General features: G+C 58.8%; 5 protein-coding genes across 5 annotated transcripts; 4 read left to right on the top strand and 1 right to left on the bottom strand.

Annotated features, from left to right (window-relative positions):
- Positions 1-3,315: 3,315 nt before the first annotated feature.
- On the top strand, positions 3,316-4,813 carry CH63R_08033 (FAD dependent oxidoreductase; the record flags this gene model as incomplete). The annotated part of the gene is made up of 3 exons (XM_018303007.1): positions 3,316-4,144; positions 4,199-4,445; positions 4,543-4,813. 3 exons carry the CDS (start codon positions 3,316-3,318, stop codon positions 4,811-4,813), a joined length of 1,347 nt encoding a protein of 448 aa, XP_018157785.1.
- A 757-nt stretch (positions 4,814-5,570) lies between these two features.
- Positions 5,571-6,411, bottom strand: CH63R_08032 (3,4-dihydroxy-2-butanone 4-phosphate synthase; the record flags this gene model as incomplete). Its single annotated transcript, XM_018303006.1, has 2 exons — positions 5,571-6,205; positions 6,348-6,411. 2 exons carry the CDS (start codon positions 6,409-6,411, stop codon positions 5,571-5,573), a joined length of 699 nt encoding a protein of 232 aa, XP_018157784.1.
- Positions 6,412-8,144: 1,733 nt separating this feature from the next.
- On the top strand, positions 8,145-9,053 carry CH63R_08031 (3-demethylubiquinone-9 3-O-methyltransferase; the record flags this gene model as incomplete). Its single annotated transcript, XM_018303005.1, has 1 exon — positions 8,145-9,053. One exon carries the CDS (start codon positions 8,145-8,147, stop codon positions 9,051-9,053), a length of 909 nt encoding a protein of 302 aa, XP_018157783.1.
- A 1,813-nt stretch (positions 9,054-10,866) lies between these two features.
- CH63R_08030 (nitrite reductase) lies at positions 10,867-14,439 on the top strand (the record flags this gene model as incomplete). The annotated part of the gene is made up of 4 exons (XM_018303004.1): positions 10,867-10,925; positions 10,997-11,147; positions 11,228-13,236; positions 13,326-14,439. The coding sequence occupies 4 exons, from the start codon at positions 10,867-10,869 to the stop codon at positions 14,437-14,439; spliced, it is 3,333 nt and encodes a 1,110-aa protein (XP_018157782.1).
- A 1,596-nt stretch (positions 14,440-16,035) lies between these two features.
- CH63R_08029 (Fungal Zn binuclear cluster domain-containing protein) lies at positions 16,036-17,745 on the top strand (the record flags this gene model as incomplete). The annotated part of the gene is made up of 3 exons (XM_018303003.1): positions 16,036-16,424; positions 16,563-16,761; positions 16,909-17,745. The coding sequence occupies 3 exons, from the start codon at positions 16,036-16,038 to the stop codon at positions 17,743-17,745; spliced, it is 1,425 nt and encodes a 474-aa protein (XP_018157781.1).
- Positions 17,746-18,020: the final 275 nt, after the last annotated feature.

Raw genomic sequence — 18,020 nt, 5'->3', positions numbered from 1 at the left:
GGATGTAGATGAGAAACATGAGGCATGGCCATTGGCTCGGCTGATAGATTCAAGGACTTGCAGCCGAAGCAGGAAAAGAAAGGGTACAAACATGGCGTACGAAGTATCGTACCCACAAAAGTCGGTCATCAAATAACGAACTCCGTTAAGCAACCAAGGGTCATTGCATCACATCTTCCTCGGCACCGAAGCCTCAATGAGCGTCAACACGAGGGGAAACATTCCCAACTGGTGACCCATGTACCTACATGTACTGTCAGCTGGTGGTAGACGAGGGCCAAATGCCGCAAGCCATTAGACCTGCAAGTGGGACACGAGCAATCTCATGCAGGCGCCATAGAAGGATGGCCAGTCATACCATGTCTTTCGACGCAGCGGCTGGAATGCCGAACGGGAACCTAGTAAAAACGGAATCAATACGCAGCAGCCTAGCCACCCTATTGTAAAGTTTTTTGCTAAGATGTCCAGCCAATGTAGTTCCTCCCAAGGTCGCCTAGGTACAGGTACTTTCAAAAGAAGCAATAGAAACATAATTTATTCAACATACGTAGCACTTAAAGCAGTACATGGGGTCTATTGTAATAAGAAGCGTGATATGTATAAAGCTTCGGAAGATTAGCCAAAGTCCCAGGACGCAAGCCAGTAGGGCGGACGCTCACGCATGGAACTCCAGCGGGCGTCAGCGTAGTACCTACCCAACCTGTGTCGATGGATGCTCTGGACCTGCAGACACAGTAGAGAGAAAGGGGGGGGGGGGGGGGCTGCCTGTCATAATATTTCCTGCCGTACAGGCCACTGCGGTACCTGGTGTAACCAGACCTCGTGGGCAGATAGATACAAGACCAGCAAGTAATATATTCTCCCCCATCCCCCTCATTCCTCGAGAGCGAGGTGATGTTCCCGCAGAAGAGATTGTTACTACTTCTGAAGCGATTGGCCACTGGTTGTCATCGCTTCCAACAGCGTTGCATGAGATGGTTGTCTTGGAAAGACGGTTCGCTCATGTCAGTCTAGAATGCGACGAGAGCGGTGACGTCAAGGCCGACAACCGTAGCAAAGCAAGAGAGCAATTTGGGGAGGGTATGAACGGACGTCCTGCGGCACTAACGTGGGGAGGGTGGGCGAGGGATGGGCAGTGACACGTAAAAGGCAGACAGGCTATGGGATCGGGGATATATTCTTCGAACGGTCATGTTGACAAGAGGAGATCACCGTCAGCAGGGGTGCGGGTGACGGAGGCGAGTTTCGCGGGTATATATTTCCTCGTATCGACTAGTTTTGTAAGAAGTCGAGGCGAGCGATGGCATATTGGTGGCTCTGCAGTGCGGTGCGGCGTCTTGATGGCCGTATTGCAAAAGCAAACTGGAAGCAGGGTGCATGTGAGGAGGGAGGGGAGGATTGTTGGAGAGGAAGTAGACGACAAGATCGACGCAAGAGCCATGTCGAACGAAAACAACGGAAGGGGACAAGAGACACACTGGCCCGTAGAGGAGGAGCATGGGGCCGAAAGAGATGACAGATGATGTTGTCGACTGCGAGTCGCGAAGCTGTTATCGCACCCCCTCCCCCCCTCTGTCTCTCTCTCTCTCTTTCCTACTCTCGAAAAAGGCGTCGGTCTTCATACCGCCCTGGTATGGTGTCTGTAAGTAGATAGAGCGAGCACGATAGGCAATAACTAATCGAACAGGCAATCGATCTGGGCAAGTAGTCAGTTAGGTAGGTAGACACCCAGTGAGCGCCAATAATCAAGGCCGGCAAGCACTCGATTTGTTTCCACCGGCCTTGATGGGCATGTCCAAGGCTTGGCTCACTCAGGCCAAGTGCATTCGCGCTGTTAGATACTAGGGCCGGCCCATGTGGGATAGGAATCGAGCGCGTGTTCTTCCATCTCCAACCAAAGTCCCCATTTTTGCGGGTGTTGGTGAGTGTGCTCGATACGAACATGCGAATAGTCTCACGGAGGAAAGAACGCTAATTGAAGCTTGTGGGTCAGAGGATGTTTCCAACGGGAACCGAGACCCGCTTCTGAAGTCGAGGGACTGTAGTTGGGTTCGAAGGAGGCACGACCGAACCAATCAATGAGCTCTGCGGGGCTGGCTAAACTTATTCAAAAACAGGTATCTACGGCGAGGTACGGCGAGGCAACCCCGAGGCAGCACACCCGAAGCAGCAACAACCGTGTAGGGCAACCTTTGGGATCTCCGCGGCGGGTTGCCCCCTCCCGGGGAGGAGTCCGTCCCAGGCCCGGGTGGGTGGGTTGGGGAATGTGTTGTGAGTCCATGTTCAATGACCTACAACGACATGCGCTTCGACTACTTGTGCGTACCTAAAGCTTCTAGTGTATCTACTTGCATGCGAAGACCCGCAGCCGCGGATCCGCTCCTTGTCTCCAACCAACCCAACGATCATCAGCTCGCCCAGATAAGTGCGGTACATCACACGCCCCCCCCGCGTCCCCTTCTAAGCTAAGGCTCTTCTGCCCCCAACCGTGCTCCCTGACCTGTCATATCGCACTCTCCAAAGCAGCGAGTGAGCGTACCGTACCTCAGTCGATGACCCTCCATCTCGAAATGTCTAACCAATCTCTTTTGCCAGATTGTAGATCGATTCTCGCGGATATCCCGAGAGCCGCTCGAGTGCTTACCTCCATGCCGCTTACTATCCCCTAAAATGACGAGGTGGACGGACTGCTCCGGGACTTCTCTCCTGAGCTACCGTTTGCCTGGAGGAGAGAGAGAGAGAGAGACAGAGAGAGAAGGATAGAGGCGTGCGCACTTGGGCTGTTGCCGTGTGCAGCGTACGCCTTACCACCACGACGCCAAGCGACGTGCTCCATCGTTACAAGTCCTAGTTTCCCAATCCCGTCGCACGTGCAGAACAGGGTCCTCCTCTCGCCGCAGTCGCAGACTCATGGTTGTCAAGGGTTCGGGAGCCAGACCACCCCCAATCAGACTGACAGTAAGAGGCCTGAGAGAGATGGATGGTATCGTTTTCGGCTTCCCTGGGCCGAATGACGGGTATCCAGGTAGACATCTCGATGCGAGTCGACGGATTTGGGCAAAAGGGGAATGATACAACGTGAGAACCTTGGACGCGTGCTTACTTGACATTGTCTGGCGGCAGGAGAGTCTACTCCGGTCCGGTTTTCAAGATGCCAATGTTCGTCTATAAAAGACTCGAATCTTAACCCCCCTGCGATGTGAGGTTCTTCTTGGTAATCCAGAACTCGTTCGCATAGACAGAAACAGAAACAACAGGATCAGGAACAGATACCGAGACAGAGACAGACACAGAAGCATCAAAGCGACATACACAATGGCCAGGCCTCATCCCTTTACTATTCACGAACGCGGCAGCACCAGACACAAATCCATTATCGTCGTCGGTGGCGGCGTTTTTGGCTTGTCGACAGTCCTCTGGCTGTTGAAAAGCAAACCTGACTGTACCATCGTCCTTGTTGACCCAACCGAACTCTCTAACCCCAAGGCGGCTTCCCACGACATCTCCAAGATCCTGAGGGATGACTACCCAAACCTGCTATATGCACCCTTGGCCATCGAAGCCATGGATTACTGGAGAACGGACGCTCTCTTCAAGAGCTTCTACCACGAGGTCGGCGTCCTTCGTGCGGACCCCGGCGGTCACAACGACAAGGCCCTGGCCACCCACCACCGCCTCGGGCACAACTCCGGCGCCAGCTGGTTGAAACCCGATGACGTGCAGGCCAAATGGTCTGGCTTTGGCACGGCCGACTTCCAGGGGCTTGATCGAGTGAGGTACAACCCCCACTGCGGCTGGGTTGACGCCGCCGACTCCCTCGAAACCGTCCGCCAACACGTCATCAATGCCGGCGCGAAGCTTGTCGTCGGCGAGGTCGGTACCTTGCTGTTCGACAACAATGACGACTGCGCGGGCGTCAGACTGGCCAAAGGCGGCGACGTCCTGAACGGCACCGTCGTGCTCTGCACGGGTGCTCGCACCTCTGCCCTGCTCGCCGAGAGCGCCCCTGGGCGGAAGGAACTCCATGCTGCTCACAGGCTGGTGGCCACCGGTGCCTTAAGCTTCACCATCACGGCCCATGGAGAACAGAGGAAGAGGTTCGAGGGCATCCCGGTGCTCAAGAACTGCCTGCCCTCGGTCAAAGGTACGCACGCAAAGTCAGCCTCCGTTGGGAGACGGGACACTGACCAGAACACAGGCGAGTCCATGTCGATGACTGCGAACGGCACACTCAAGTTCAACTGTGACATGGCCTTCACATACAAGCAGCTTCACGTCCCCTCTGGCACCGTCATGTCTCTAGCACCCTCGGATAGCCACCTCACCGAGTGGACCGCTGAGGAGCACGTCCCTCGTCATTTGAAGAATAGGGCTTACAAAACCCTCAGAGGTCTGTATGGAGACGAGATGGAGGACAGGGTGATTGAAAAATACCGGATCTGCTGGTGAGTGCTGTCGGCGGCGTAGGGTATTGATGATGGCGGTGGCGCCGTTGATCGAACCCCAGGAATATTGACTCTAGACCAACTAACGCCGCGCCAGGGACACGACGACGCCCCGGCATGACTTCCTCATCACCCACCACCCCCGATGCAAGAACCTCTTCATCGCGACCGGCGGCTCCTTCCACGCCTGGAAGTTCTTCCCGGTCATCGGCAAGTACGTCGTCCAGATGCTGCGCGGCGAGCTGGAGCCCGAGTACGCCGAGACGTGGGGCTGGGACCGCGACGCGGGCGGCCAGGTGGCGAACTCGACATACGACATCGAGGGCGACCTAGGCGAATGGATCAAGGAGGATGAGAAGAAGCAGTAAGTAGCGCGTGTGTCGGGGCGCGCAGCATAGTGGGAACGTTCGGGGCTGTTGAGGAAGGTTGAATTCCAGCCAAGAATGACAAGCACGGGGGACGAATACTCGATGTCGGCTTTTTTTTTTTTTTTTTTTTTTTCAAAATGAATTGCACATTTCGGACGGAGAGCGTCTGTATTCCGCATACCGCATAAGGATGGGAGACGGGATACGCTATAATGGCCCATCGGTCGTGTTGTTCAACCGACACGAATTCGACAGGGGGTTCAAGGTTAAACAACGAATGAGAAAAGGGACGAGACACACGATCTTTCCGAGACGCGGAGGGGAGGGGAGGGGGGAATTTGTCAAGAAAAAGCTGTTTTTCTTATTATTTGGTTGTTGGTAGTTAATGACGAAAAAAAACAAGACCCAAGCGCCAAAGACTCTTCTTTTCTTCTTGACTGACCCGCGTTCGATCGATATCCATGGATATAAATATATATATACTGACATTCGATGTCGTTTTACGCTTCCCAACCCACGCCGAATCCCCCTCCCCCTCAATCCTGCTGCTACTCGGCGGCTCGCTCGGTTTCGGTGTGCAGAGGCGGTCTCCCGACTGACCTGCTTCCCTGGCGTGTGCCACGCGTGCGCGCAGCAAACCTGACCAAGTTCTTTCCAGGGTCGCCCGATCACACTCACTCAGTCACACTCTCTCACGCCGTACATATCCACTCTCTTTCTGTCTCTCTCTCTCTCTCTCTCTCTCTCCACGGGTGCGTCACGACGAGCCGTTGACGGCCAGCTTGCCCTCCGTCTTCTCGAGGTAGGCGACGAGGTCGGCGATGGTGCAGACCTTGAGGCCGAAGCGCCTCGCGAAGTCGACGCACTGCTCGCCGCGCATCATGCCGGCGTCGTCGTGGACGGCGGCGCCCTCGACGGGGTTGCCGTCGTCGACGAGCTCGCAGATGGCGGCGGCCTCGGGCTTGCCGGCGAGCCTGCAGAAGTCGACGGCTGCCTCGGTGTGTCCGGGCCGTTCGCGGACGCCGCCGGGGCGGGCGCGGAGGGGCAGGACGTGGCCAGGCCTGCGGAAGTGGTCGGGGCGGGAGGCCGGGTCGGCGAGGACGCGGCAGGTGAGGGCGCGGTCGTGGGCGGAGATGCCGGTGGTGACGAGGGGGTCTGCGGCGTCGACGGAGACGGCGTAGGCGGTGCCGCGGGGGTCCTCGTTGGAGGAGACCATGGGGGGCAGGCGGAGGCGGTCGAGGAGTTCGGGGGCGAGGGGCGCGCAGACGTAGCCAGAGGAGTGGCGGATCATGAAGGCCATCTGGCCCGTCGTCAGGGCGTCGGCGGCGATGATGAGGTCGGCTTCGTTCTCGCGCGAGGGGTCGTCGAGGACGACGAGGAACTCGCCTTTGCCTGGAGGAGGGGGGGAAGGGAAGGAGAGTCAGCGGCTTGTTCGTGCGCAGGCGGGGGGGAAGGAAAAGGGGGAAGGGGGGAATTTGGAGGGTTTGTGAGTGTCGCGTGAGTGAGAGGTTCGGGGTTTTCGAGGAGAACTTACGGAATGCCTCAATGGCGTCCGGGATGGAGTCGAACTTGGACTGGTCTATTGTGGAGGAAGGCATGGCTGGCGGCTGGTGGTGACGGTGGTTGGGATGGGAGGGCGGGGAGGGAGAGAGCGAGCAAGGCGCGGGAGGGAGTGCGGATGGAGTGGAAAGGTCGACGGAGGTGGTGAGGTTGAGGTTGAAGTTGAGATTCGAGGTCCGTCGGCGAAAGTGGTGACGGAGGAACACCGAGGGGGGGGGTTAGTGAGGGGGAGGGGCTATTCGGGTCGGATGAGATGGCGCAACGGAGGGGAGGAGAGGGAAAGGGAAAAAAATAAGGTGCAAAGTTGGGGTTTTGACGGACAAAATTCGGTGGTCTCGTCGTCTTGTACTTTCCCTTTTGCGCTTCTATGGCTTTTTCCCTCAGAATGTTGCGATTGCTGGATGCTGCGCCCAGGGAGTGAGGAGGGGTTCCGTCACGCGAGAGAGGGGCAACACGAGGCGATGGCGGCAGATGGATCTGGGGGGTTTTCTCCTTCTTTTCTCGTGGGCTGGATCCGTGATTGGAATTGTGATTGGAATTAGGATTGGGATTGGGATGGTCCGGTTTCGGGTACGAGATATCAATCAATCGGGTTCAGATGCTGTAGTCACAACGTGGTCTTTGTCTGTTTAATTGAACATGTGTCGAGCTCGCTGCGACGGCCACCATATGTTGACAAATGTCGTCGTCAACACAAGGACTAGAAAGATCCCGAGGATCCCTCGCCCCCCCCCCCCCCCCCCCCCCTGTTGTTGGTTGACTCATGTGTTCTCTTTTTCCCTCCCGTCCCTCCTTCTGCGCACCCGGCTACGGGATACGCTACACCACTTTGACAGGCAGGGCGGCTGATTAGTGTGCAACTGTCATCCATATGGTCGTGGTGCGTTTGGACCCTGGCTACAGGAGCCAAGTCTAGCCGACCTGGCGCCAAACTGCGCCGACGGCACCGAGGACTTTCGGGCCTGCGCGGGGTCGCATTCTCGACTTTTCGGTCGGCGGTCGGGCTTTTTTTTTTTTTTTTTTTTTTTTTTTGCGACTGACAGCATGGGGCAGCCCACTGCAGGCAGCTGTCGGGTTCCGTCCACGCGGGCTGCGCGACAGGTGGCGTGGGAAGTAGCAACTTTCAAATGCCAATCGGCGTAACTTGATGCGAGCGGACAGCGTGGATTACATAAGCCGCATGCGGGCTCATGCTCGTGAGTCCAGACTCTAGAGTACCTAGCCGTATTACTGACGCTGACAAAGACTCCCGCGCGGCCCCGTAATGCGCACGCACGCACGCCCACTGCTCGGTTCCTTTTCTTCGACCTTTTTTTAGTTCTTTTTTTTGGTGACGATTCTTGGTGGCTACGGATACTGCGCAACGTATAACGACATCAGGGAACAGGGGGTGCCCAATTGTATGGTTCCTACTGCTGCAAGGAAGATTCGAACCCAAGGTTTGCTCAGCATCGTGGACGGTGGGTGGAGGACAGCATGCATCGCTGAAAGAATCCCGCGCCTGCAGATAGGTGAGAGGTGCAGCCCAGACAGAGTCTATCTACAGGGGCGGAGAGGGGGGATCAGCGCCGAGGCGGCCGCAGAATCTCCAATTTCTCCAAACATCATCATCGTCTGTCTACCCACCCTATCGTTTATCCCCCTTGCGGAAGGGGAAAAAAAAAAAAAAAGTCGTGTCACCATTTTGGCTTTGTCAGCAACTTCTCACGATTTCGCATCCTCAACCGCTCACCCACTCATCCTCCCCCGGCCACTCCACGACACATCCGCCATGTCATCTTCTCGCCCGGCGACAGCCGCTTTGCTGCGCGCGCTGCGGCGGACAACCACATTAACAGCTCCACTCGCCACCCGACATGCGTCCCGCGCGGCTGCTGCGACACCGCTCCTCCGACCCGCCGCGGCCGCTGCGGCGTGCCACTCGACCTTCTCCTCCGTCTCGCCCGACGAGGTCGAGCACTTCAACGCCCTCGCCGCCGACTGGTGGGACCCCCACGGCTCCTCGCGCCTGCTGCACCTCATGAACCCGCTGCGCCACGCCTTCATCCGCGACTGCCTTGCCAGCCAGCCCGACGCGCCCTCGACGCCCGCGCGCTTCCTCGACGTCGGCTGCGGCGGCGGCATCTTCGCCGAGAGCGCCGCCCGCCTGCCCGACACAGCCGCCGTCACCGCCATCGACCCGACCCCCGGCGTCCTCGCCATCGCAAAGGGCCACGCGCGCCGGGACCCGGCACTGCGGGGGAAGCTGGAGTACAGGGCCGCGACGATCGAGACGCTGCCGGTGCCGGCGGCGGCGGCGGACCAGTACGACGTCGTCTCCGTGTTCGAGGTAGTCGAGCACGTGTCGTCGCCGGCCGAGTTCCTTGCGCGGTGCGCGCCCTTTGTGCGCCCCGGCGGGTGGCTCGTCGGCAGCACCATCGCGCGCACCTGGGTGAGCTGGCTCACGACGAACCTCATCGCCGAGGACCTGCTGGGCATCGTGCCCAAGGGGACGCACGACTGGCGCAAGTACATCGACGCCGACGAGCTCCGGGCCATGTTCGCGGGCGCCGGGTGGGAGACGCCGCGCGTCGTCGGCGTCGTTTACGTGCCGGGGCTGGGGTGGAGGGAGGTCCGGGGCAGCGAGAAGGTCGGCAACTACTTTTTCGGCGTGAGGCGGGCCCGTAACGACGTCGACTGAGATATGAAAAGGGGGGGGGGGGGGGTCATCGACGTCTGACGGTGCCGTCTGTGTAACAACAATAGAGAGAGGGGGGAGGATAATGATATGTACTGTACAGTAGGCCCGGTGATACCCTAGGCTGGCCTTGTTGAAACAAATGGGCACCCATAACCATAAAACAAAACTCTATCTAGGCTCTCTATCCTTCCCTCCCTCCCTTTTCCCACAAAAGTCGACATTGCCGATAGATGGAAGTTCGAGTTGCGCTCCATGCCCTCCCGGGTGTCCGGGCCCCCCCCTCGGCTGTGCCGGTTGCAATACCGGTTGCAATGGTCCGACCCGTCAAGTGATGTGTGATGTGATGACTGAGTTTGCGTTCTGACTTTTCGGGCCGTTGTGGTGCTACCGTGCTGGCAACGCGCCACGAGCCGAGTTCCGATTGCTAATGCGATTCCCTCCCCGTGGTCTGATGGGTGTGGGGAGAGAGAGAGAGAGGTCTGTGACCTCCATGCCTGGCAGTGTGTACACATGCCTTGTACACATGCCTGGTACACATGCCTGACAGTATCAGATACGATCAGACGAGAAGAAGAGACAAAAAGCAGATTTCGCCACGGCGGGGGGACATTGGCTGTGTGGCTCTGTGGTCAGTCACTGGAACGCCAATCTAGAACATGTGTTGTAATATGTGTATCTCCCATATCTCCTTGGGTAGCCCAAAGCCGCCGTCCGCATACCCTGTACACCAACATGATGAAGTAGGTTAGGTAGGCACTGATATCGGCAGTGGCTTACCCAATCAGACGCGGTTGAAATCAAATAAGCTTGGGCTTATCTGTTATCAGGGGTGTGTTGATGATGTACGAGTACAGCGTATCGAGGCGTCGGGGGCGGGGACGGGGACGGGACCTGAAAACTGCTTTCTCTTTCTCCTAGGAGGCAAGATGCCCATCAATGGTCTCCCCACGCACGGCGGCACCACCCCGGTCCCTCATTCGCTCGCGGTTTCAGCAATGGACGTGGGCGTGGGAGGTGAGAGGTTTCGTCGCGAAGACCAACATCCAAGAGGCGAGCAGCGGCCGTGATAATGGAGTTATGGAGTCATGGAGCCCCCCCCCCTCCCCCGAAGCACCTTTCTCCGCGGGCGCAACCAGAGCCGCCCGCTGCGGCCCGCAATGCTGCGCCTCTGATTCGTCGGTGAGGTGCCTTATCATCCGATGGTCCCTCCTTATCCTCCTTATCAGCACGATCGACCTCGGACGCCATACAATTGCCTACATGTAATACCTGGCGCCACCTTCACACACTTCTTTCCCCAATGCTAATGCTAATGCCACTGCCATGCGCCCATGCGAGCCGTGCTCCGTCCGGGCCAGAAAGTCTCAAAAGGTCAACCAACCGTGGAAATGCGCCTTCAGGTGCTGCCCGTTCCTGGCCTCGCGACCAATCAACGCCCCCGCCGCCCCCTGGGACCTGGGACCTGGTGCGCATGCCTCGTCTCTTCGCCGGAGATGCTGTTCCCAGCGGATCGGCCTTGGGCTGACTTCATTGTGCGCTGAGGACGGGATGATGCGTCTTTTTTCCCACCCATATGAGAGCAAGTGAGAGAAGGGAGTGTGTGTGTGACTGGCTATGTGACCTTGTTCGTTGACCTGGACGAGACGACCGAATATTAGTCGGCGCGGGAAAGTCCTCTGCCCTTTTCTTCCTCCTTTTTGTTTTTTTGTCGTCGTCTGTGATCTGTATTCCGTTCCTCCAACAAACCATCCTCTTTCCCTCCCTCCCTCCCTCCCTCTGTTCCGCAGTCTCGGCAGCGTTTGACATCTCCAAGATGGCGGAACGTAAGAGACTCGTCGTTGTCGGCCTGGGAATGGTCGGCATCGCCTTCATGTGAGTGCCGATATGTGTGAACTGACTGGACTGGACTGGACTGTTGGACTAACTGACCGACTCCTGTAAAGTGAGAAGATGCTCAAGCTGGACGCCCGCGCAAATGAGTACACCATCACAGTCCTCGGAGAGGAGCCGCATCTGGCGTATAACCGCGTCGGCTTGACGAGCTTCTTCGACCACCGCAAAGTAGAGAACCTTTACCTCAACCCGGAAGAATGGGTATGTGTGACCTTCACTCACCCTCCCCCCTCCCCATATGCGACGCCTCGCGCTCTTTGCTGATTCGCCCAACCCAACAGTACCACAGCACACCCCAAGGCTCATTGGGCTACCACGTCAACACCAAAGTCACAGATATCGACTCCCAGTCAAAGACAGTAACATGTTCAAACGGCGAGGTCGTGCCGTATGACATCCTCGTCATCGCCACCGGCTCAGACGCCGTCCTCCCCAAACACACCCCGGGCCACGACGCAAAGGGCGTCTTCGTCTACCGCACAATTGATGACCTCATCAACCTGATCGCCTTCGCCGCCCAACGGAAGGGCACCGTCGGAGCCGTCGTCGGCGGCGGTCTGCTCGGCCTCGAGGCCGCCAAGGCCATGATGGACCTCGACTGCTTCGACAAGGTCAAGCTGATCGAGCGGAACCGCTGGGTGCTGAGCCGCCAGCTCGACAACGACGCCGGCTCCATGGTCGTCGACCAGGTCCGGGACCTCGGCCTCGATGTGCTCCTCAGCAAGCGGGTGGGCCAGATCGAGGTGACGCCGGATAACCACGTCCAGGGCGTCGTCTTCGAGGACGGCGAGCGCATGGACTGCTCGACCATCTGCTTTGCCATCGGCGTGCGCCCGCGAGACGAGCTCGCCCGGAGGGCCGGCATCAAGTGCGCCGACCGCGGCGGCGGCATCGTCGTCGCCGACGATCTGAGCACCAACATCCCAGACATTTACGCCATCGGCGAGTGCGCCAGCTGGCAGAGTCAGACTTTCGGTCTCATCGCCCCCGGCGTCGAGATGGCCGACGTCCTCTCCTTCAACCTCACACAGGCCAAGCTGCACCAGCCGCGGGCCTTCAAGAGGCCCGACCTGAGCACCAAGCTGAAGCTGCTGGGCGTCGACGTCGCCAGCTTCGGCGACTTCTTCGCCGACCGCGACGGCCCCCAGTACCTGCCCCCCAAGGCGGCCCGCAAAGCGAAGAAGGGCGACGAGCAGAGCACCCTCGAGACGTTGACAAACGGCCTGCCGCCGGCCCCCGTCAAGGCGCTGACGTACCGCGACCCCTTCCAGAACGTCTACAAGAAGTACATCTTCACCGAGGACGGCAAGTACCTGCTGGGCGGCATGATGATCGGCGACACCAAGGACTACATCAAGCTCGTGCCCATCGTCAAAAACATGAAGGAGCTGGACATGCCCCCGAGCCAGCTCATCCTCGGCGCCAAGAAGGACGGCGACGACGAAGGGGATGACCTGACGGACGACACGCAGATCTGCTCGTGCCACAACGTGACCAAGGGCGACGTCGTCAACTCGGTCAAGGACGGCACCTGCAAGACCATCGGCGAGGTCAAGTCGTGCACCAAGGCCGGCACCGGCTGCGGCGGCTGCATGCCGCTGGTGACGACCATCTTCAACAAGACCATGCTGTCCATGGGCAACGAGGTCAAGAACTACCTGTGCGCGCACTTCAACTACTCGCGCGCCGACCTGTACAACATCGTCCTCGTCAAGAGGCTGCAGACGCTCGAGGAGGTGATGCGCGAGGCCGGCAACGACCCGACCTCGCTCGGCTGCGAGGCCTGCAAGCCCACCATCGGCAGCATCTTCGCGTCGCTGTGGAACCGGCACGTCATGGACAAGCCCATGCACGGCCTGCAGGAAACCAACGACCGGTTCCTCGGCAACATCCAGCGCAACGGCACCTACAGCGTCGTGCCGCGGGTGTCGGCGGGCGAGATCACGCCAGATAAGCTCATCGCCATCGGCAACGTCGCGTCCAAGTACAACCTGTACACCAAGATCACGGGCGGGCAGCGCATCGACATGTTCGGCGCCAAGAAGCAGGACCTGCTGGACATCTGGCGCATGCTGGTCGAGGCCGGCATGGAGTCGGGCCACGCCTACGCCAAGTCGCTGCGGACGGTCAAGAGCTGTGTCGGCACGACGTGGTGCCGCTACGGCGTCGGCGACAGCGTCGGCATGGCGGTACGGCTCGAGGAGCGGTACAAGAGCATCCGCGCGCCGCACAAGATCAAGGGCGGCGTCAGCGGCTGTGTCCGCGAATGCGCCGAGGCCCAGAATAAGGAGTAAGTAGGCCCGTCATATGTCACACACACACAGAGAGAGAGAGAGAGAGAGAGAGAGAGAGAAACCGAGACTAACATATTAACGATAGCTTCGGCCTCATCGCCACCGAAACGGGCTTCAACATCTTCGTGGCCGGCAACGGTGGTGCCAAGCCCAAGCACTCGGAGCTGCTGGCCAAGGACGTGCCGCCGACCGAGGTGATCCCCATTATCGACCGGTACCTGATGTTCTACATCCGCACGGCCGACAAGCTGCAGCGCACGGCGCGTTGGCTTGAGAACCTGCCGGGCGGCATCAAGTACCTCCAGGAGGTGGTGCTCGAGGACAAGCTGGGCATCTGCGCGTCGCTCGAGGCGCAAATGCAGGAGCTCGTTGACAGCTTCTTCGACGAGTGGGCCGAGGCGATCAAGAACCCGGCGATCGCGGCCAAGTTCAAGCAGTTTGACAACACGGACGAGACGGTGGAGAACATGGAGGTCGAGCTGGACCGCGATCAGGCGCGGCCGGTGTACTGGGCACCCGACTCGGTCAAGGAGGACTTCAAGGGCCTCCGGGAGCGGTGGAGCAGCACGTCGTGGCAGCCGATGCTGCAGGCGAGCCACTTCTTCGGCGCCGACGAGACGCCCAACGGCATCTCGGCGACGGTCAAGCGCGGCGACACGCAGCTGGCGGTGTGGCGCATCCGCGGGCGGTACTACGCGACGCAGCAGATGTGCCCGCACAAGCGGCAGTTCGTGCTGTCGGACGGCCTCATCGGCGAGGACCTCGGCGCGGACACGTGCGACGACGCCAAGAAGCCCGACTCCGGGTGCTCGACCAACGGCGGCGACGCGAAGCGGTCGGCGCCGTGGATCTCGTGCCCGTACCACAAGCGCAACTTCGACCTGGCCAACGGCGACTGCAAGAACGACGCCGAGGTGAGCATCGCGACGTTCCCCGTGGAGGAGCGGGCGGACGGCATGATCTACCTGCGGCTCCCGCCCGTGGAGGAGCTCGACGCGGCGCTGGGGACGGCCAAGTGGATGGTGCGCAAGGGCGAGTCGGGCGGGTCGCCGTTCGAGCAGCTGGACAAGAAGATCAAGTTCAAGGGCCTGCGGGCCAAGAAGCCCGGCGTGAGGCCGATGGCGCCGCTCAAGATGCAGAAGCCGGCGCAGCTGCTGGTCGGCGGCGGTGGGGGATGCGGGAGCGCGCCGGACTGGTAAGGCGGGGGGTGTGGAAAGGTTTGGGTTGTTTGATGTTGATGATGTTGAGATGTTTGCTTCTGGGTCATGTCATTGGGATGGCGTTGTTTGGTGTAGGTAGACTCGGGAATTTAGATGATGATGATGCATCGGGACTGGGGGGATGATACACATACATACATATACCGGGATGAGTAGGCAAAAAATTGAAGCGTTTTTGATCTGTACGGGAAGATGTCTTGCTGTCATTGGTATCTTGCCCTTTCTTTGGGTTTGGTGACGCGATGTGATGTGATGTGATGTGATGTGAGGTATCCGTATGTGTCTCTGTTATGAGAGGTTGGACATGATGTCTGCGGTTCTCTCTCTCTCTCTCTCTCTGTGTGTGTGTGTGTCTTGGGACCCAATTCCAGGTTGTCTATAGGTGAAGGCATCTTCAATCTTCAATCGGCCACTCAAACCCCTCCCAAGGTCAACCTTCTGTGGTTCGTTCACACTTCTGTCGAAGACGAGAAAGTACGGAACTTGGGTGGACAAGCATGAGCCCTTCTTCCCCCGGAACAGCTTCCGCCGTACCCCGTGCACGATGAGCTTCATGGATGGTGCGTGTGAGTGGTCCAAGTGCGGGTTGGATGGCCTATGATATATCACCCTGCAACAGTCGTTGGGTTATCACGGCAACTTTCACACAACGAGGCCCTGGTTCCCCTCCCTTGGACCGACTGATGGACGGTTATCGGAATGTTCGCCCCGCTTGAGGAACTGTGAGCTGGCCATTCGTTGACCTGAGATTCTCTCACGGACAGGTGGCTCGAGTCGTGAGCATGCTTGGCTGCGTTGCTGCGAGGGACATCAACAACAATAACCCCCCCCCCCACCGCAACGGTAAGCGGTTACTACCCTTGCATTGAAAACCGGTAAAGATCGAAGAGACTGGCGACGGATTCTGATCTCCGAATGACGCCATGGCCACAGTCCTGTTGGTATGGTGGATGGCCTCGCTGTTGTGGCAGCTCATGCGGCAGCCTCTCTTCTAATTCGTGCGGGCCAACCTATTGTTGCATCAGAGCATGCAGGCCACCATCTCTTTCTGTACTCAAGCCTATCAACAAGCGATGAGAGGTTGTATTCTTCCGAGAGTGTTATGCAGTACCCATGCGACGATGATACAGTATGGAGCACGAGGAAAAGGAGGGGGGAGGGGCTTATGATGTACGGTGTACTGTCTTGTCTGATTTTAACTTCGCATTCGGTTAGGCAGCCCGCTTGCTCGTATACATACCCCTGGTTGTCTCATTCAAAATCCCCCCCCCCAGCCTTCTTCACGTCATGACTCGCGCTAGCATCTGCAAGCTTCATGAATAGAAGCGGGGATTCCGTATTCGGGACCTCCCAGTGCTCCAATTGGCTTATCGGCGCCCTTCGCATTCTCTTTTCAAATAAGTTGCTCCCTCTCTCTTCCCTTCTCTCATCTTCACGGAGATACAACCTCTTTCATTACCTATACGAACCCGAACCCGCGCCGCGCCGCGCCGCGCCCTTTCTAATCCACCCTCCAAGCCACCTCCGTGTCACACAGTCCCGAAGCCAGGCGGGGACGCAGCGCCATCCCGCATCATGGAGAAGCGCACCCGGCGTCTTGGCCACAAGAAGTCGAGGAACGGATGCCAGCGCTGCAAAGCGCGCCGCGTCAAGGTACGAGAGACCCGCGAGTCGAGCACCGCTCTGCCCTCTCTCCACGAACTCACGTCTTGGGGGTTGTTGGCAGTGCGACGAGGAACGCCCGTGCCGGAAGTGCGTCGCCCACGGGGCCCACTGCAGTCTCGTCGATCAACCCGCGACGTCTCTGTCAACGTCGACGTCGACGTCTCCATTAACGGCGCCGCCGCAGCCGCCGCCGCAGCCGCCCCATGCGCCAACTGCGCCAACTGCGCCCCCGAAGCCCGCTGCTGCTCGGCAATTCGTCCCGATCCGCCCAGCTGCGGAGGGCGCTCACGAGGCAGCGAGTGAGGCCGGTCTCACCCCGACGGCAGGTACGACACCCTTTGGCCAGGCGCTCCATAGTTGGGTAACGGGTTTATCCAAAGGTGAAAAGGCGCCTGCAGTCTGCAGCTGGCTGACCTTCCTTTGACAGTGAGGAGCAGCGCCTCGCCGTACCCCGGAGACCCGGCACGGGATCCGCGCGTCGACCCCGCCGCGGATCCCGGGGACCTTTCGGAGAATTGGCTGCAAAGTTTACGCCTGATGCACCATTACAACACCAGCACGTGCCATGTCTTGATCAACCACAGATGCACGGAAGAGCTTTGGAAGACGGCTGTTCCTGAGATGGCTTGCTCGCACGTATGTCATGACCTTGACTTGGCTATTCCCCCCATAGCCGCTCCCGTCTTGGATCTAGCCCCCACCCCCCCTTCCCCCTCTTAAGACCAGAGCGAACATCTTCTACTCACATAACAAAAACAGGGATGTACTAATACGCGATGCTAGAAATTCCTTATGCACGGCCTGCTGGCCCTCTCGGCCATGCACTACGCGAGCCTCCACCCCCATGAACAGAAGAAATGGGACATCATCTCGGTGCACCACCAAAACCTTGCCCTGCGCTCCTTCGCCCTCCGTCTCAACGACATCAACCAGGACAACTGCGAGGCATACTTCTTCCTGGCCACGCTCATCTTCATTCTCAGCATCTACTCCGTCGCTCACGGCACCCGCCTGGGCAGGGCCGTCTCGCTCGATAACGTCAGCCAGTGCTTCATGCTTCTTCATGGCATCAAGGGCATCCTCGAATTCCAGCCCATCGAGAAATGGAGGCAACGCGGCGGGCCCCTCGACACCCTGCTGCGTGCTGCCGAGGTGCCGCCGGGTGGGAGCTGGTCGTCGTCGCCGTTCCAGAAGCGCCTCGACGCCGTCACCGTCCTGGCTCGCGAAGTCCGCGCCTCCTTCAACGAGGTCATCAACCCGCAGTCCGTTTGCGTGCTGGCGCTCGAGTCACTGCGGAGGACGCACCAGATCTGCAAGAGCGCAGACGACGAGCCGGACGGAGTCGACAAGTCGGGCGTCGCTTGGGCGTGGGCCGCCAACCTGCCGCCCCTGTTCATCGAAATGATTGACAGCCGACACCCGACCGCCCTCGTCATCCTGGCGCACTACGCCGCGCTGGCGAGGCTGTTTGAGCAGGCGTCGAACTGGCTTTTCTACGGCTGGAGCGACACCGTCATGTCCCTCCTGGACGAAGCCCTGGACGACGAGTGGCGGCCCTGGATTGAGTGGCCGAAGCGGAGCTTGACGGAGAGAATCGATGTCGACGACATGGAGGTCTGAACTGGATATGCACTTGATTGACACCTCCGATAGATGCTTGAATAGATAGACAGGGGACGGTGTAAAAAAACAACAAAACGGTTCCGTACCCTTTTTAACGCTGTGATCCAACAATCTGTACCCAAAAAGAACAAGAAACAAAAACAAAAAGGGGGGGGTGGGGGTGAGGATCAAAAAATGATGGGGTTGTCGCAGCAAATCGGCAATCGGCAGTTTTTACATGGATGTTCATCGTATCCAACCTTCATCACTCCGAGAAAAAACGAGCACAGAAG

Source organism: Colletotrichum higginsianum, chromosome 5, assembly GCF_001672515.1.
Source record: "Colletotrichum higginsianum IMI 349063 chromosome 5, whole genome shotgun sequence".
NCBI lineage: Eukaryota > Fungi > Ascomycota > Sordariomycetes > Glomerellales > Glomerellaceae > Colletotrichum > Colletotrichum higginsianum.
The sequence above is the reverse complement of the archived record's forward strand: the minus strand, read 5'-3'. Positions and strand labels throughout refer to the sequence as shown.